Genomic DNA, 20,137 nt, shown 5'->3' with positions numbered 1-20,137 from the left:
TGGAAGGCAGGCTGCTATTCTTGCTGCCTTAATAATGCCTAGGCTCAAGCCTGTGGCTCATTCCGTAGAACAGTAGCTCTGCCTTAGTTATTTCAGAGTATCTGTACCTCAGAGTTTCCTCCTCATCAGCCCCCTTTAGACTCACGTTAGTGAGAAAGATGTAAGTAGCTAAACACTTGGAAGAGTGTTGCTTTTTATTGATAACTTAATATGCTTATGAGTCAGGTCATGTGCTTTTCCCCAGACGACTCACTGCCCTCAGAATAAAGCTCACCCTTTTTATCATAGCCCCCTGCTTCTTCCTCCTGCTTGCCTTGCTCACCCTCCTGTAACCACATCATCATTGCCATTCTTCTGCTTGGAATGTTTTCCCTCCAGACCTTCGGACGTCTGCTCCCCAACTGCATCCAGGATTCTGCCTAGATGCCAGCTCCTGGTAGAGGCCTTCTTCCCTTTCCCTTCTACTTACTCCCATTCCTCTTGTTCTTCATAGCAGTTACCACTTTTTGTTTGCATTCACCCCCATCCCCAAAATAAAGCTCCATGAGGGTGGAAACTTCATTCCATTATATCAACCAATGAGAGGCAAGCTGGCACTTAACACTGTTTGAGCTCTCGAAAAAATGAAAAAGCAAAGCCACTTGTCTCTCATACCAGCTCAATTTTAATTTAAAGTGACAAATGTACAGGTGGAATAAAATTTTAAGCAACACCCTCCAAATTCCTCTTATATGACAAGAAGGAGCTGAATGTAATTTTACTCCATCACCAACGAAACAGTAGTTCTTTAGCAATAGTTAGGAAGTCACAGCACAGAAACAACACCCCGGAGTTGTGGTCCATTTACAAATAGATTTTTCACTTAGGCTTCGTTGGAAGAAGTGATTTTATATCTGTCCTGACCCATGGTCAAAGTGGGCATAGGTGGGCTGCTTCTATACTTTGAGCAAATTATGCCTCACTAGCTAGCAATGTTCTGCGGGAACCTGGTCCGTGCAGCTGGTTCGCCCTACTTCTGCATGGTCTGATCTGCTTTTTGACCCTCCTAAGGAAGATCCCTGGTCTGAGTGAAACTCTCAGGTGCCATGTAACCAAATAAGGGTAGGGTAGATCTGACAGGCGGCCTCTGCTTTAACCCAACAGCTTACAAGTTTTTTGTGACTTGGGGGCAAGAAATAAGCAGTAATGGCTAAAGACTGAGGTAACCCTAAGTTCGAATTGTAGTCTACCTGTCAGGAATAAAATAATGACTGATACCCCTCCAAACAAGCTATAATTTACAGTAGTAGTCCATACAAACTGTAATCCACAGTGGAACTCAGAGCAGTTCTTACCAAAACATCACTTGAGCAGGAAGCCCTTTGTAATACGGCTGTGCAATGAGAGGAACAATCCTTTGGAAGGGAGCTGAATCTGGGAGAATGAGGTGGAAAACACTGGGGAGTTCTATGCCTTTGCAGACCCTCAAGTCACCCCAGATTACTGGTCAGAGAAGCTGGCTGTGCCATGGGCCAAACCAGCAGCATTCTCCCTCAGCTTCCGTTGCTGCACTGAGGCTGCCGGGGACACAGAACGATTTAGTTTTCTTTACAGGTAAGCACTTTGGTGGGAAAGCACTGCAAAAGTTGTCAACAGAAAATCATTAAAACCATGAAGAACAAGGTGTGAGGGTCACGGCAAACAGTTATCAGCATATGATTCAAAACACTGGTTTGTCCTCACCACAGAGCTTGGAAGGTTCAGAAAACTTCCAAGAGAGATGATCAGACACACTCACATTCCATCCACTGAAGGGCACAGAACAGTAGGAACTAAGTTGGCCCTGTTAAGCAGGCACAGGCAGCCATGTCCGATCCATGGATGTGCTTTTGTTCTTTAAGAGGATCATCTAGAATCCTCAGAAATGTTACCTTAGCAGCCCTGAGATCATGCCCTCAATAACTCTGCCAAGGGAGGGGGGAGAAACCACAGACCTAGAGATGGGCCAGGATGCCCACTTTGTGCCTTGGGGTTTGCTAGGGGGCTGAGCTGCTAACTGGGCTGTGCTTTATTGGTGACACTGAATTATGGCAAAGCCACTAGAAGCACAAAGTGTTGGTGCAATCACTGACATCTCAAAAAGTATATCCTGAAAATAGAAATGAACAGATTCCATGTACAGACTAGAGGTGATTTACACTTAAAACATTTAAATATAAATTAAGTTATAACTTAAGTTACAACCAAAATAAAAACCAAAAAGACACTCAGCAATTAAGAATGCTGAACACGTACACAGGACATCCCAAACATGAGGCCATTAAAGCGATCCATTTTCATTGTGCCAACTTTACATTCATCATGTGCTAGTCCGGCGGGGCCACGCTGCCCCGCACCACGTCATGCTGTCTGGCACTGCACTCCAGCCCGGGGCCCGTCTTCGTCCTCCTCATAGGCCTCCCTGTGCTGACGCCAGTTCTGCTCATTGGGAGAAAACTCCTTCAGCTCCACCTGATCCATGTCATCTGTAATCCTCACTTTCTGTCGAGGAGGCAGTAAAGCTTCCAGCTGAGGAAGCTTTTCCAGAGAAAGCCAGTGTTTTTCAGGGAAGATTACCTGTAAAGGGTGAGGTGGGAAAGAAAGGTGGCTGTTTTTTCCCCTTCCAATTAAGGCATTTAATAATATGTCCACGACAATGAAACACAGTGAACTTACTAAAAATTGTATGATTAGAATCCCTTTTTCCAGGGGTGCTTTGTAGATGGGCATTCCTTCATCACGCACACATTTCAGGTCCCCGTGCTTTATCACCTCACCTGCCAGAGAAAGGGTCAGTTATGAAGCAGAAAGGCAGAGGGGCCTGCAGAGGTCGTTCTCCCTCACGGGAGAGCCTGAGGCAGGTCCTAGCACCCCGTGGCACTGGGCAAAAGCAGCGTGGCATCTGACTGGAAAGCTGGTCCCAATCCCAGGTATCCTTGTCAGGTACTGCCTGGGGGTGGGGCTCGGGCTGGGACTCTGGCCCGTGCTCCCCCGGCCCGTGCTCTGAGCTCCAGCAGTGTGTCAAGGGGGCAGCATGCTGCAGCCACCATCACAGGTAGGCTTGAAACAAGTGAACCAAAGTCATGACACCCAAGTCTGCATAAAATGGGGCCAACAACCATCACTCTGCCCCTTCGTGGGGTGACAGGTATTCCTACCACAAGGGGAACAGGAATGCTCCTCACAGACAGGAAGAAGCCTCAAGAGTCCAACCAGAGCCTGGCATAAAAACTGGCTCTCAACCACCTGTAGGTGACACCCAGGTTCCTTGGTAGGGAGCTCACTAGGTGGCTTGGCCACAGGCAATCTCCTTCATGGTCACAATGCACTTCCATACACGCTGCTGAGCTGGAGTCACCCTCCCGGCTGGCACCCGCTGGGTCTTACAGCTACGTGACTTTGCAAGGCATCAGGGGAGTTCAGACCCCAAGAACTCTGAGGCATTCTCCCAAGTCAGAAACTTCCCTCTAAGCATGGAAAAGGAAAGGGACAAAAGGGTTTCTGATAAAGTATACTCTTCAGCTCAGCAATGAATATGGACAAAGACAGAAAGAAATGTTTGGAAAAAATGGGGGAGACGGTGGAGGGGAATCGAAACACTAATTTATTCAGCAGTCCACTTCCATATGGAACTATCTAGAAAGTGAGCTCTCTCTTCAAGAGGAAATCTTTAAAGAGGAGGTTTTAAAAATAAAGTAAGCCAATGACTATCCTTGAGGTTCATTCACGGGCAGGGCTGTGCCTCAGACATGGCCTTCAGAGCCTACTGACTGTGCAGGACAGCAACCCCTTAGCTAAACTGCTCCGGACTGCTGGCTTTTTGTGTTCCTGTTTATTCTTTTTCTGAAATACAGTCATGGCCAGGCGCAGTGGCTCACGCCTGTAATTCCAGCACTTTGGGAGGCCGAGGCGGGCAGATCACGAGGTCAGGAGTTCGAGACCAGCCTGACCAACATAGTGAAACCCCCATCTCTACTAAAAAAAAAATAGAAAAATTCGCTGGGCATGATGGGGTGTGCCTATAATCCCAGCTACTCGGGACGCTGAGGCAGAATGGCGTGAACCCGGGAGGCGGAGCTTACAGTGAGCCAAGATTGCGCCACTGCACTCCAGCCTAGACAACAGAACAAGACTCCGTCTCAAAAAAGAAAAAAGAAAAAAGAAATACAGTCATGCACAGCATAGTGACCTTTCAGTCAACAACATTTATGAAGATGGTTGCAAAGATTACACCAAACTTTTACTGCACCTTTCCTACGTTCAGATACCCACATACTCAGCATCATATTACAACTGCCAATAGTATTCAGTACAGCAACCTGCTATGCAGGTTTCGGCCCAGGAGCAACAGGCTATGCCACACAGCCTAGGGTGTAGCAGCCTACGCCATCTAGGTCTGTGCAAGTGTATTCTATGATGTTCACACCACGACAACATCGCCAAACAATGCATTTCTCAGAACGTAGCCCCATCATTAAGTGACACATGACTGGTTTTTCTGTCTCCCCATTCCTATCAGGTGTCACTTCTTGCTGCTCTCAAGCTCTACTCCCCCATGCTTCTGCTTCTAGCTTACCGGGAGGTGGGAAACTGACCAAGCATGGAAAACTACAGGTAGAACACCACCACAATTTCGGCTCTCCTGGCAGGTAAATACCTGCCTGCAGGCAGGGCCATCACACCCTTGTGTGGCTCCAAAATCACTTTTTTAATTAATCCAATCCTCAGCAATGCTCATAACAGGCTAAAGGGCTCTAGGGAAGAAGGCATTTCAACAGCGGAAGAGGGAGGAGAGAAGATGGAGAAACAAGAAATAAGCCAACACAAAAGAGGGGTGAAGAAAAAAGGAGAGGGTGCAAACGAGAACAAAGTAAAAGCAAAAACAAAACAAAAAGGAAAACAAATCCCCAAAGAACTCTCCAACAGCAGGTTTCCTGGATGCTCCACCCTTCCTTATAATAAAGAAGGAAATAGGTTTCTTAGGATTTGCCACTTCCTTCCCTCTGGGGCTTTTTCTCCGCCACTCTCACTCCATTTGGCTCCCGGTTCCCTAGGCTGGGGTCAGCTAAGGCAGCAAGGAACACTGGGCTCTGACCCTTGGCAGGGCCCAAGCCTCAAACAGTCCATCCCTGGACAGGATGGTCTTTCGCAAAGAAGTTACATACAGATGCCGCCCAGCCCCGGCTCAGGACGGCTAGGATCTGGGCTGTGACCATGTAAGGGTGTCTTGGACACAGTGCCAGGGTGTTGAGCTCACAACCAGTGGTCTGGGGCTTCATGTAAACTGTGATCTTCAAACTCCTTCTTGAGGGAAGAAATGGGTGCCTTGGGAGGTCTATGAAAGCCTAAGGGTAGGTGTTTTATTTTAAATTTTCATGCAAATTTTGCATTATACTGCAGTGCTTCCCCCAATCCTTGATTATGTATAAAAACACAAGTCTGGGCAACATGGCAAAACCCCATCTCTACAAAAAATATAAAAATTAGATGGGCGTGGTGGCATGTGGCTGTAGCACTAGCTACTCCGGAGGCTGAGGTGGAGGGTACAGTGAGCTGAGATCATGCCACTACACTTCAGCCTGAGGACAGAGCGAGACCCCTGTCTCAAAAAATAAATGAACAAATTTTAAAAATAAATAAAAACAGACACAGAGCAAATGACAAACCAAATGGGGTAAAATGTTAACATCAGACAAATCATATATGGGTGGACCTCGGACTATTTTTGTATTTACAACTTTTTGTAAGCTTGAAATTGTTTCCAAATAAGTTTGTTTTAAAATCCCAAAAACTGATCAAGCCTTGGATATATAATTCTGCTTCCTATTATCCCCAGGAAAGGAGGAACCTGAAAGAATCCAAGAGAGGAAACAGAAAAAGAGCACGGGAAGAGGAAAGCAGGCAAGGAGGGGAAGGGGGAGAGGGACAGGGAGGGAACAGAAGCCCAGGCCTCAGTCACCCCACTGGACTTGAGTCTTATCTCCAGCTGCCACTGCCCTGGGGGCAGGCTTATTGGCTGGTTACCTCCGTGCCTGCCCTGAACCTACCCCTTTTGCCCCAAACCTCAAGTGGCCATAGGAAAAGGTAATCCCAGCCCCACGGCCAGTGAGGGGACTACAGCAACACTGCAAATGGCTGGTGCTGGGGCCCAGGCTGCTTCGGTGGCGTAGCCACCACCACACCCATCCAGACATTCTTTGCTATGCACAGCTGACCTTAGTGCTATTCAGAAGCAGCTTCAAGTCAAGGTCTCTGGCCTGGCCTCTCTCCTTTCTCAGCCCCTTCTAGGCAGGTGCTCTGGTGCCCACACAGACCCTCACTGCAGTGAACACAGAAACCCTCCTGGGAGATGAGTCCCCTAGTGTCTACAAGGGGGTTGGGGGCTGAGCTCAGGCCCTCAGGAACCCTTTCAGCCCAGAGGCATCTCCCTCTGGCTCCCATGGGTGTGTGCAGACCAGCAATTCCTGTGGAAACCTCCAAGGATAAGCTGATAGGCAAAGTCTTTCTTACAGGAAAATTCTCCTTTAAAATGTAACTCATGTAATGAACAACAGAGGCTACAGGAACATGTGGATGAATCAGCACAAATCACCACTTGATAGAAAAACACCACCTATTAAGCTGTTTTCTTATACAAAAATAAATTTTTAAAAATTTAAGTTTAATTGGCAGACTTCATCTAAACTTTCAGAGCCCCAAGATTCTTATTTGAGACTTTTCCCCCCAACCGAATATTTTTTCTAGGGGAATATAAAAGGACTTTATAAATTATCCAGAGTCATTAGGGATAACTTTAAATTTAGAGAAAATCACGTCATACTAATTTGTGTAACAGAATTTGACTTTAAATGTGAAATCAGGTGAACTATTCCCAACACAAATAAGAAATACTCAAGGCGACAGATGCCCTAAACACCTGGCTTGATCATTACCCATTTTATGCATGGGACAAAGTATTACATGCACCCCATCAATATGTAAAATATTATGTAGCAATAAAAAAAATCAGGCTAACTTGCTATAATTATGCCAAACATACAGAACGTCAATGGAAACACACATTTGAAACGTTACCTGATTTGGATGTAATAACAAGAATTCGATTGTCCAGTGTTTTTATCGTCTTCTTGAAGCCACAAAGAGCTTCAGAAAGCTGAATTTTCATTTTCATGATCAAGTCATGGCCTCGTCTCTGAAAGACACTATGATCCTTCTGATCAAGCACAATTATGACATCACCAGGCTCCAGCTCAGGCTCCTGATCTCCTTCTCCATGAAATAGTATCTTTTGCCCATCTTTCATACCTATGAAACATCATCCCTTTCTGATTAGCCATTTCTCATACAAACCATGCTTCCTTAAAGCTTCTGAAGAAGGAACAGAGTCCTTCAGGGGTTCTTTATTCATCAAGCCTCCCAATCTCATGCAGGCACAAGGCAGGGAGGGGTGGCTAGGATGGCCAATGAGAAAAGAGGTCCCGCTTCCCTTGGCATAATGTGGGGCCAAGCCCAGCATGCACAGGGAGAGGGGGAATGCGGCTCTACATCCCAGGTTTCCACAGCACTCCCTTCCCCGGGCCTGTGATGCCACACTGCCAGCATGGGGTCACCACCCACTTCCCAGGGCACAGGGTGCATGACTAAGGACTGATGGGGGTCAGCCAGCCCTGTCCTTTTCTAATAAGTCATTATGCACACTCAAGGCACAGGGTTCAGGCATGTTTAAACAGTAAGTCCTTTCATAACACCTGTGTCGGTTTGGGTGTTAATTCTTTTACTTTTGGTCTCGTATCTGATCTAGGATATATTCACTGGATTGGAAAGCCACAGAATCATCAGGGAGTACTTGGAGGACAGCTAAAATGGGAAAAGGCCTTAAAATGATGGCATCAGGCAAAATGAATAGCAGGAGAAGGTGCTGTATTTGGGGGAATCTGATGCACCAGATGGGGAAATGTGGAGAGAAAGGGAACATGCAGCCACAAACACTTAAGCCCTTACGGCCAATGAGCATTGGAAGCGACCAGGAAGACAATCCTAAAGATTCTAGAGGAATGGCTTGAGAATATCAGGAGATGGCAACTAACCAAAACCAAGGCCAAGTAAGACTTTCAGAGCATTAGAAAATCTCATAAAGAGGCTGTCTGTGATCTCAAGGAAGTAAACCTCGGCAAGAACACTTTGGCAGGTGACATGGAATGGAAATAAGGCCAGGAAGGGTGGAGAGAAGATGACCGGGACACAAGAGGAATTCATGGCACACCCAATACATGTTGTGATACAGCTCACTTCCCTGACATCTAGCCTGTGTATCCCACGATTAGCACCCAGACAGCATTTCCAGCCAGTGTGGAGCACCAGCTCTGCGCAGCCTCACCTTTTTCAACATGTACCTCGATAATCTTCTTCTCACGGATCACCTTGGCACCGCTGCAGCTCTCGCAGCGGTCCTTGGGGTTGATGCGCTCGCCCTGGCCCTTGCACTCAACGCACACGGTCTGGATCTGCTGCACCATGCCCGGCCCGATCTGCTGGATGTGGATCTGCATCCCCCGCCCCTTGCACAGCGGGCACTTCTCCACCGATCCCTTCTTCCCGCCAACACCTGCAGGGTCAGGGGAGGCAGGAGTGAGGGCCATGCTCTTCCCTTACCAGTGTCCCTGCTGGGCGCCACAGCAGAAGGGTAGGGAACCCTCACATCAGACATTGGGCTTAGAATTCTATTTACAATCAAAAAACAATGCAGAAGAGCCTGGAGGAGTCCAGCCAAGCAGATAACATCCAGATGTTAACATCTGACCTCAAATGTTTGTGATTTTGGCTGCATCAATCCAAATTTATTACTTTAGCTTCATCAAATGTGTTTTCTTCCACCCCAGGTGGAACCTGCATAGGCCCACAGATGAATGAGGAGGCTGGGGCTATGGAGATCTAGAGAACAAAAGCTCTGTCAATAGCAGCAGCTACCCAGCTCAGCCAATTCTCTCTGTGGGACAATGTGAGGCTGGGGTCACCAGACATGGCTTTTCTGGAAAACTCAGATTTTTAAAAAATTACAATAATTATATGTACATTTAAGTCAGGGGTCAAGAAACCATGGCCAGACTGCTTGGGTTTGTAAATAAAGCTTTACTGGAACACAGGCATGCTCATTCATTTATGTAACATGATGGCAGAGTGAACTAGTTACAAAAGACTCCATGGCCCGGAAAGCCTAAACTCTGGCTCTTTACAGAAAAAGTCTGCCAGCCAACCCCTAGATGGGGTCAAGTGTCTGATTCTTAATTTTTAAAAATAGTCGTCAACATGTCAAACAGAGGTGCAGCCCAAAGAAAACATTCATTCAGGCAAAGAGATGTGGTCCTCAGGCCACCTGTCTGTAATCTCTGCTTGACCCTTGCATTTGAAATAAGATAACTTATTTTCCCTGAACTAAAACAAGTATTGTTTCTGAATCTAAGGGATCAGAACTGTGAGGTTCAGTCAAAAATTAATTTTTACCTTCACATTTCTCACAAATTACATTTTTCTGGAGGGCCAATTTCTTCGTGACTCCATTATATAAATCTTCAAGAGTTACAGATAACTGGTGTACAACATTCTTGCCTTAGCAAGGGAGAAAAAAAATTAGTGGCGTTGAATGAAATATACCACTGTATTAAATACCACCCATATGACCCTTAGTTGTATGAAGTCTCCAGAGATTCAAGACTGTGGATGGGTCATGTGCTCCCTTCCCTGCAGGAAGCAATGCTTCTATTACCCCAGCCCATCCTTCTAGCCCTCAGCCAATAACAAGAGCTAATACCTTCTCTAGCTATGAGCTAATTAATCATTTATAGAGGCCAACAAAAAGACTTTCCACCTTTATTTTTGGAGAACAAATCTGAGGACAGGGAGAGTACTAATTGAGAAACCAAAAGCAGTATGAACCCACGAAGTTGGTTAAGTTTCCCCATGAAAGGAGTTCTTTCTATACATAAATCTGTGACAGCCAAAGTCTCTGGATCTTTTCAAACTCTTCCTTGGGCATAAAGCACTTTACTTTCTGAGCCCTTCTGTAACTGGTGGCCAAATGGGAATTCCTTCCTCTGCCAAAATCTTGCTTCTGCACTCAGGACGGTGGGTGTTTGGTCCTGAGGGTGGGCGTGTGCTCCAGCGCCTGCCAGCCTGTCAAGACTGACAGCATCAAGACCCTCCCTGCTGCCCGTGGAGCTCCCGCAGTCACTGAGACGAGCTGTCCTGGTTTACTGGCTGCCAACTTTGAGAGATGACTTAATTAAGGGCATGAAGTTTTTCATCTCAAGACAGTGAGGGAGCTGGACAAGAGAATACCCAAAGTTTTAATTACGTGCACACCATCAATTATATGAGCAGGCAATATGCTCAAAGGACAGGGGAAGGATTTTTCCCTAATAAACACTTTGTGATTTTCAGCACTCTGTGTTCACAGAATTGACACCCAAGCTTTTTAAAGCTCAAAGTCAATTACAATGTGATAACAGGTGCTGCTTCATTTATCTAGGGGTCTCTCAAAAACCACACTTCTTAAACCCCAAGGCAGAGCTCATTTCTTCTGACTTTATTCAGAATTATAAAAAGCCTGCTTATCTTTCTGGTTTCAAGATTCAAAGCAGCCTGACAACAGTAAACTAAACAGGGGGAATGGGAACTAGTCTATTGGCAACTACTAACATTAGCAACTACTAACAACAGAGGTAATAGCCTGTAGTCTGGCAGAAGGTGAGATGCAGAAAAATTAGGAAGAGCAAACCTCCAAAGTCAAAACAGTGGCCTGGGGCCACTGAGCTAAGGGCTAAGTTCCTCATTCACCTGGGGATGAAGTTGCTACTACTCATAAAGCATTCTGAAAAGAAAGACAGGTCATTTACAAAGATTTCAAACATAAAGAGGTAAAATTTGTTACCTAGAAAATCCCCTGAGCAGGCTGGGAAATGAGGCCATACTGAACATGGCAAGGGTACCCACCTACAATTAGAGAGCCTGCAGCCCAGGCCCAGGTCAGGGAAAATGGAAGGCCACAAAGGGAGGGTGGGCAAGAGAGGAGAGGAACACTCTCCGTAAAGGATCCCTGACAACCACAGGAGGCGTCATTTACATCCCTCAACACACTCTGGTGCCTGACCCCAACAACAGAGGAAAAGAAGGCACAATGAACTTGACCACCTTCTTTTCTATCCACCAGTCCATTTGCTCCTTCATATAGTATTGGAGGATGTCAGATAATTACTAAATTTACCAGGAGTTTCCAGGTAGCCTGAGCACTAGACAAGTGATAAACTCTTGAAAGTTAATGATCCCAAAACATGGCAACAGTACCTTGTTTTTTTGTTTGTTTGTTTGTTTTAAGACAGGGCCCCACCCTGTCATGCAGGCTGGATTGCTCACTGCAGCCTTGACTTCCTGGGCTCAAGTCATCCTCCTGCCTCAGCCTCTCAAGAAGTAGCTGAGACTACAGGCATGAGTCACCAGGCCTGGCTAATTTTTTTATTTTTATTTTTTTGAGATGGGGGGGTCTCACTATGTTGCCCCAGTTGGTCTTGAAATCCTGGCCCAAAACGATCCTCCCACCTTGGCCTCCCAAAGTGCTGAGATTACAGACATGAACCACTACACCTGGTCCAATCATATCCTTTTAAAGCATGATCTATCCTGATTCCAAAAACACGTACAATTGTGGAAACCATACAACTTATTTATGTTTCTTTAAAAGCATTTACCTCTTCTCTCTCTAGCCATCCGTCCACCACCACCAAAGAACATGTCAAAGATGTCCATGGGTGAAGAGAAGCTGGGGCTGCCTGAGCCTCCTTCTTTAATTGCCTGCTCTCCGCCTTGGTCATAAATATCCCTTTTCTTTGGATCTGAAAGCACTTCATATGCCTGGGATATGAGTTTAAACTTTAAAAGAAAGAGAGAGAGAGAGATTTTTAAAAAGAGAGAAGTTTCAGTTGTTTTATTAAGCAAACCCGCCATATAAACATACAACGTAATAGAGGTATTCTGCCCCAAACCCTTGAACTAGCCAGTCTATACATCCTCTACCTGGAACCTGACTTGCCTGTCTACTTACTCCTTTGGTAAAGTGGGAAACACAGGGCAAACATATTAAGCGACTGGTGAAAGGGACATGACAAGAATAAGGAAGAGAAGGCAGTAGAGAAGGAAAGTTTCTCCCTAATCTGGCTGCACCAGACAGGAAGTCGAGTCCAGCCAGGATACCATGAGATAGTGCCAGGGCTGAATCTCTAACCAGATAAAGCAAGGACTCTGGGCACTACCACTGGCTCACCTCCTCATGGGAATCATTTCATTAGTTTACTAGCATGAAATTCAACTACAGGCATCTGTGAGTACCTAACCACGTGCCAGACATTGTATACAAACCTATACTCCTGATCCTCCCCCAAAAGCCCCATCCTGCCCATAGTCTTCCCCATATCACAGTTATTGGCAATGCCAATCTCACCTGTCAACAAATCCCACTGACGCTACCTTCACATTTGCATCTCCAGTACCCTGAGACACACACAATATCCCATGTGTAGCATTCCTGCCAAAGAGTTACCATTGGAACCCAATTGTATGAAAGAATCAGAAAAGCCAAATTGAGAGATACTCTAAAATTAAAAGATAGGAAAAAACGAATACAATGTGTGATCCTGGATCAGATCCTGCACTGGGGGAAAAAAAAAATGGCTACAAAGGACATTATTGGAACAATGGGAGAAATGTGAATCTTTGTTCTCAATGTTAAACTTCTTGAATTTGATAACTGCACTATGGTTATGTACAAGGATGTCCTTGTGCCTAAGAGAAACATGCAGCACTTAGGGCTGAAAAGTTACGCTACAGGTAGCTTCCTCCCAAAACCTTTAGCCAACAGTAATAATAATAATAATAATAATAGATAAAACAAATGTGACAATTTATTTACAACTGGTAAAGCTAGGTGAAGAATACATAGGTGTTCATTGTACCACTCATGTTTTCTGCAGGTATATGGAAATTTAAAAAATAAAATCAGAATGCTAAAACACGCAAGATCTGTTCCTTCTCACCACACCACATCCACTCTGGCAGAAAGCACCATCTCAGGCCTGGACTACTGAAGTGGCCTCCTCCCTGGTCTTCCATGTTCCCTTCTTGCCCCAGCTTTCAGTGTGTTCTCCATTTGAGCCCACTAATTGGGTCAATCCTCTGCTCAAACCTCTACAAGGTGGCCCATGTCACTGGGAGTAAAAGCCAGTCCTAACTTTCATCTATAAGCTCAACCTGGCACCTCTACTTTCTTCTCCTCCTGTGCTTTCCCACCTCAATTCTGTGCCAGCTTCACCAGGCTCCCTGCTGTTCCTCAATTCTGCAGCCTGAGCCTCAGAGGCACCTCAGCCTGGTGTGGCCTCCCCACTCACCTCTTTCCAGCCTTAGCTCACAGACCACCTTCTCAGGGATGCCTCCTGGTGATCCAGCTTTAACACTGCAAACCCACCTCAGACCCTCCCACCCCCCACCCCTGCTGCATATTTCTCCATAGCATTAACCAACTTCCAACAAGCTGTATCATGTATTGCTTAGCTTACGTAATCCTCACTGCAACATAAGCTCCGTGAAGATGGGGGGTTTTGTCTACTGCTGTCTAACTGAGCCTGGAACCATGCCTGGCATGTAGAAGGCACCTGTTAGATGAATGGTTCGATTCTGGGAACTCAGACATAAATAAATGAGGTAGGGTCTTGGCCCTCCAGAGGCTACAGTTTAGTCAGAGAGACATATATGGATATATAGATATACAGATCCTATAATGCAGCTGGCTTCACAAAATATTCAGGGAAAAAAAGTGCCATGAAATAAGGAATTTGAGAGACAGAACAAGGGAATTTGAGGCATTAATTCCCTTGTTCTACAAATCCCTGATTGAAATCTAATAAGTAACTAATAATAATAGCTAATAAATAATAGCTAAAAAACTGTACAATTTAGAAAAGTATTAAAAAGACGTCAGCATCATATATAAGTCAGCTAGATCTTTTGATATGTTGATTCTCATACCATTTCTGCGAAGAAGTAAGTACCATTCACTACTACCCCTTTCCTCAGCAGAAAACCTGAGATACAGTGTAAGGATTGGGTGCCTGGTACAGATCAGAAAGCATCTAGGCCAGGCTGCCCCTAGAGAGTTTCTGCATCTATCTGCAGGTCAGGACTAGGTAAATAAGCTTCATGGGAATGTCCACCGGAAACACTCAACAAATACCCTGGATACTCACATGACATTTATACTTACTAGAATTATCTAAGAATGGAAAAGGAGTACCCAGTTGCTTGGGACATTCAATCAGAGGCCAGACCTCACATGGGATGAGGGTTCCAACTACCAGTAGGGAGTCCATCCTCTAGGGTCCCAGGACTCCAAAGTCTAATTCAGTTCCCAGCCTGGACCCCCTTCTCCCAGTGGGAGACAAGTGCTATGACCAGCTTGCCTTTCAGGCCATGATCATTTGTCACAGAACCTTAACAGGATTACTATACAGCTGAGGGAAAAATGGCTTTGAAGACTATGTAACAACTTGGGAAAAGTACTTATAATAAAGTATTAAGTGGAAACAAGAAAACAAAATGTCTATGTATCAGGATGGCCATGTATGATCATGCTGGGGGAAGCCTGGAAAGAAGCACGGAGTGGTGAGGATAATGTGTGCTTAGTAGGTTTTCCTCTGTGTTCTAAAATTTTCTGCACAGTTTGCTATCTTTTGATTTTTGAACTTGAAAATCTATCATTCAAACTAAAAGTTACAATGAAATTGACCAAAAGATCAAACTCATCTCAACAGGGTAGTAGCCAAGAATATACCCCACATCATTGCCCCTGAAAGGGACTATCTTGGTGACCCACTACCTACCACCCAGGCGTCTTGCGAAAAAAACCAGCCGCAGATAAGTACAGACTCCATACAGAGTGCCCGACAAACACAAGCTGCCCCAACGCTTAGCAACAGGGGACAACAGGGCAAAAAACAAAGACCAACACCCCAACGGCCTTCTCAGTTGTCCCAGCAAGGGCTAAAAAACTGGCATAGTCTATTTTTGAAGAGACATTAATAATACAGTGACAAACTTAGGAGGAAAAAAAATTTAAATGTTCTGCCTGTGATAAAGTGGAAAAGAACTACACACAGACTCACATACACACTCACAAAAGGCCTGCACAGTGCACCCAGCACACAGTGGGGACCAGAAGAGGAGGTATTTGTTGAATGAATGAACAAATGAACGAATGAGCTCTCTCTGGGGAACTTTACAGCAGTTTCTATAAATTGTGTCCCCAGTCTCCTCATCCTCTTTGATTTCCAATCTAAATTGCCACTCTCCTCCCAATATTCCTTCACTGCAATTTCCCTTCCAATTTGTGCCTTTATAGAGCCCTCTTCTCCTACATACAATTTTTTAAAGTGCATTCACTCAGCCAGCTAACAAACATTTTAGCACCTACCCTGCACAGCTAGCTACTCACCCCATAAGTGGCCATGGGGGCAAAGTCACTGCCCTGCTTATATTATGGCAGAGAATACAGTTATCAAACAAGTAATCACCTTTAAAGGAATACAGTTAATCAAACAAGTAATCACCATTAAAGTAGGATGCATGTTGGGCCTGTGGTTCAGTCTACGAGGCAGAGGCAGCCTCCTGGAAGATGTTTTAGCGAGAACTAAGGAGTTTTATCCCCTTCCGTGAAGGTAGGGGAAGGAAAGTATTCCTGGCAACAGGCACATCACAGAACCCCTCCCTCCAAGCTGAGATGGGCTTGCCAGACCTCACTGCCAAGGGCCTCATTTATGCGACACTAACTCAGTGCCTGGCTATAAATAAATATTAGTTTAAAACAAACCAAACAACCTGCCCAGACAGGTATTGACAGGGTGAAACCTACATATATGTAGTACAGGTCAAGTCTAATGTTTTAAAAATAAAAGCTTCAGAACAACAAAAGCACATTCAGCTCTAACTGTATACACAGAGGCATGAACTTACTCTTCTGAGTGCTGAGGTTTGACCTGAAACCAGGGTCAGAAGACTTTCCCACGTCTTTAGCCAGCCTGCTGAAATATGAAATTACAAGCCTAGAAGCTCTCCTTAAAGGAGACTGTCAGAAGCAGACTACAATCAATGTAGGGAGCAGGTGGATGAATCACTAGCACCATGTAAAACGCCAGTGCCTTTAAAAGCTACAGTAAGCCATCTAAATATAGATGAGAAAGAACGCAAGTGAGTAACAGACAAATGGTCTTACACGAAAGCATTTTAAACTTGTGACAGCCACATTCAGCACATGTGGCTAAATATAAATATTCCATCACTGTTGCCGTTCAGCCAAACCGTCCTGAAGTAGCTTTCTCCAGTTTGGAATAACTAATGCAGACAGGTATTTTGATTCCAGTGTCGTTTCCAAAGGTCTTAAATGCTACATGGGTGATCAGTGTGGCTTCAAAAGTGGCCCAGGTGACACTGCCATCAGCTACTATAACGGCCCCATCTCCCAAGACCCATGCGGGACAATCAAAGTTTTACAAGAAAATGGCAAGAAGTGAAAAGAGGAATGGGAGGGCCAGCAGCCTTTCCTTGCAACGCCTCATTCCTTCAATTCACGTATTCAGGTGGGTCATGAGCCTCTTTAGAGATAAAAAACAAACTTTCTGTAAACAGGATGGAAAAGCTTTTAACTTCTGTCTCTAAAATGCAGAGCATTTTCAGTCTATGATTGGTACTTATGATCAACTGTGTGTCACCTGTCACCGAAAACCCAGAATATGAGTACAAGCTAATGTCAGGCTGCACATGTCCATGTCCCTGTTTAATAAAGAAAATGGAATTATTCACTATCTGACACTTTTATCAGGTAGGAAGTAGGTGCACAGAACAAATCCAGCTAGTCATTCTCAAGAGAGACACGGCGTTTGTCCAAGGTACCAGCTCAGATTAAAGACACTCATCCCTAGGGTTTATGCATCAACAGAGAACATGAGCCAGTCGTTCCCAGCAAGTACACAACTGTTTGTGCGTGCCTCAGTTTCCCGATTTCCATGCCGCCTCTCCCACAGGAACGCCAACACACCCCTATGTGAACTGGGTTCAGCCCCTGCGCCTCCCTGACGCCGGACTCCAGCGCGCACTGCAGGGGCTACCCAAACACTTGTGGAGCGAATGGAGGAATGAATGGGTTCGGCACGGACTCGCGAGAGGCCCCAGCCCACACCACATGCCTCCTCCGCGGGCGAAGCGCCCTCCACCGACCGCGCCACCTCTGCCCCGGCCTGGCCCCGAGGCGCCTGGCGACGGCCTCCCCAACAAACGCGGCTCAGGTTTCCCGCCGCCTTCAGTGCTCCTGGCTTAATAACGCTCGGGAGCCCGCCCCGCGCCCCGCGCCGCCCCGCACCTTCTCGCCCTCATCCGGGTTCTTGTCCGGGTGGTACTTGAGAGCCAGCTTCCGATAGGCCTTCTTGATCTCCTCCGGGGACGCGCTGGGCTTCACGCCCAGGATGTCATAGTACTGGGTCTCCTTCACCATCTTGTCTCTGCGGGCGGGCGGGCGAGGCCGGTCAGAGTGCCCCGGACGCCCCTGCCGGGACCCTGGCCCGCGCCCCCGCCGCCCTCCCGCGCGTCACGGTCACGGTCACCGCTGCCACCGCCCTCGCCGCCGCCTGTGGCTCCCGCCCGCTCCCCGCGCTGGGCCGACTTTCACGCCGGGCACCGCCGCACTAGAGCCACCGGCTCCTCCGCGGCGGGTTTTATTCGGCACCGGCGGAAGCTTCCGCAAGGAGACAGTGACGCCACAAAGACCTAGAACCTTCGCGGAGGTTCCGGGCGGCGCCGCGGCAGGTTCGCGGACCAGACCCCCGACGGCCGTCCAGCGCGGCCCAGCAGCTCACCCGGGCTTCTCGGGCGTTTGCTCCTCTGGCTGCCCGTCCGACTCCTCGGAGCTCCAGCTCTGACTGCCGCCCCGGGCCATGGCGGGGGCCGGAGAAGGCGGCTTGGGCCTGGAGGGCGCCCTCCGACGACCGTCCCGCCGCCCCGACGCCGCCCCCTTGCCCTTCCGTGGGTCCGTGGAGCCGGCTGGCTGGAGAGTAGGCGGCCTGGAGGGCTGTGTCGGCAGGAGCCCTGCGCCGAAGGGTGGGACTGGCAGAGCTGCGCCCTGCGGTCCCAACCCGGCCTCTCCCCGGGGGTGTGGTCGCGCTTTGTTCGGTCACAGCCAGGCTGTGGCCTAAGGTGTGCCTGGGATTGTTGCATTTTTAGGGGGTTGGAGTGGGTAGGGGTCCTCTGCCCCCTCATGACCGCAAGGCTGAGGTGAAGCTCTCGCCTTCCAGTTGAGGTACAGGGGTCCTTTGCTGGCCCCAGATGTGGACAGTATCCTGTCGACTGCCCACCACTGGGAACCCTTAAGACCCCCAGGGGTAAGCAGTGACGTCCCCCACATGTGGGCAGTGACGCCCCCCCAAGTCTACCAAGCGCGGACAGTGCCCTCTTTTCTCCCAGAGGTGGGAAACCGCCCCCTCCCCTCTGCATATCATCAGTGAGCAAACGTCAGGGCCGGAACAGGCTGGCGGGCCCAGGGTTATGCACAGGGGGTCCCATGGCCTGGACCCTGACAAGGCTAGGTGGCCAGGGACGCTTGCCTGGAAGGATACAGGAATAGGTCCCGACTTCCCTAGGCTGCCCCCAGCTCCCCACGGGTGCTCAGGGAGTCCAGATCACAAACCGTTGCAGAAAAGTGGGCGTGGAAAGCAGGCTGCAGCGCTATCACAGAATTGCAGGCCCCTGTCCCCTAGCCCTCCCTTGGCTACTGCCAGGGGAACACTTTGTCAGGAAGGGGGTCACTGCTCACCTCCCTGGGATCCCCTGGCCTTGTTTTGGGTACTATGGCTGAAGCAGGCACTACCTCTCCTCCGTGTGTTCAATGGGGGCGAGAAATGACTTTTACTGTACAAGAGAAATTAAGCTGCTGTTCTTGGAGATGTTGCTTTTTTTTCTTCTTAATTATGCCTTGTAGAGCAGAACCTTTAGGCAGAGAACTCAGAGCTAGAGGTCAGAAATGTTGCTTTCTGTCCAGATATTACTCTCTGAGCCTTAGCCTCTCAACAGTTTTCTTCGTCAGCAGGACATGGGCATTGCCACTTGCCTGCCTTTCTCAGAGGGCTCTTGTAAGGATCATATGGGATGACAACTGTGAAGGCTTCTAGCACAGTGGGTCTCAAACCTGGCTCCTGACAGAAATCACCTGGAATCTTCTAAAAATCCCTGTGGGTTGCACTCCACACCTGTTACTTAGAGCTTCTAGGGGTGAGGTCCAGGCATCAGTATTTTTAAAGCTCCCCAGGTGGTGCAGCCAGAGCCAAGATCCACAGGGCCACATACTTGTCCAGACTCAATACTCGGGACCAGTGGCATTCATAAAATGGGCATGTGCAAGAGAGGGATGGCTTATAGAGCCTAGAAACAGAATGGAGCTATGCACTTTGGACGACAGTGAATTCTGGAACCAGTGAGACCTAGACCTAGGTTCAAATCTCAGCACTGCTACTTCTGGCTGTGGAACCTTGGGCAGGCAACCTTTCTGAGCCTCAGTTTTCTCAACCTTTTAATGAGGATATTAATTATGACTACTTCATAACTTTGTGAAACACCTGGTATGTAGTCACAATATTGATGCTTTTATTGGGAGAGGCAGGGGCTAAGGTAAAGAAGCCGATAGTGATTCTTTTCTTGATGGAACCTAGCCAAGCTCCTCTGAGTCCTCTTCTCAACTAGGCTTCAATCTTGGCCTATAAAGACTGAACAGAACACAGTTTCTAATAACAGCGTCACATCCTTAAGATCACCAATTCCCAGGCTTTTAGGCACCAGAGACAAGTTTCATGGAAAACAATGTTGTCACAGACAGGGTGGTGGGGATGGGCAATAATTCTATGATGAAGGCCTGGCGTGGTGGCTCACACCTGTAATCCCAGCACTTTGGGAGGCCAAGGTGGGCAGATCACTTGAGGCCAGGAGTTCAAGACCAGCCTGGCCATCTTGGTGAAACTCTATCTCTACTAAAAATACAAAA

The 20,137-nt window shown here is 47.3% G+C and overlaps 1 protein-coding gene and 1 long non-coding RNA gene across 9 annotated transcripts; one reads left to right on the top strand and one right to left on the bottom strand.

Moving 5' to 3' along the window:
- Positions 1 to 644: 644 nt before the first annotated feature.
- On the bottom strand, positions 645 to 18,258 carry DNAJA4 (DnaJ heat shock protein family (Hsp40) member A4). Of its 8 annotated transcripts, XM_077940071.1 has the most exons (9): positions 17,964 to 18,235; positions 17,471 to 17,609; positions 16,831 to 16,884; positions 11,760 to 11,940; positions 9,520 to 9,624; positions 8,396 to 8,623; positions 7,093 to 7,323; positions 2,695 to 2,795; positions 645 to 2,595 (listed from the first exon to the last, which is right to left on the bottom strand). In XM_077940071.1, exons 1-9 carry the CDS (start codon positions 18,041 to 18,043, stop codon positions 2,380 to 2,382), a joined length of 1,335 nt encoding a protein of 444 aa, XP_077796197.1. In that variant the 5' UTR covers positions 18,044 to 18,235; the 3' UTR covers positions 645 to 2,379. The 8 variants fall into 8 exon arrangements, with proteins under 8 accessions (XP_077796197.1, XP_001107532.3, XP_077796199.1 ...); XM_001107532.5 differs by lacking the exon at positions 16,831 to 16,884 and having other exon boundaries at positions 17,964 to 18,258; XM_077940073.1 differs by lacking the exon at positions 17,964 to 18,235 and having other exon boundaries at positions 16,728 to 16,884; positions 17,471 to 17,794.
- Positions 4,538 to 9,160, top strand: LOC144330027 (uncharacterized). The gene is made up of 3 exons (XR_013395844.1): positions 4,538 to 4,667; positions 5,855 to 5,919; positions 7,820 to 9,160. It is a non-coding gene; the product is annotated as an uncharacterized LOC144330027 (long non-coding RNA).
- Positions 18,259 to 20,137: the final 1,879 nt, after the last annotated feature.

Source organism: Macaca mulatta, chromosome 7 (genome assembly GCF_049350105.2).
Source record: "Macaca mulatta isolate MMU2019108-1 chromosome 7, T2T-MMU8v2.0, whole genome shotgun sequence".
Classification (NCBI taxonomy): Eukaryota; Metazoa; Chordata; class Mammalia; order Primates; family Cercopithecidae; genus Macaca; species Macaca mulatta.
This window is presented reverse-complemented; position numbering and strand designations above follow the sequence as displayed.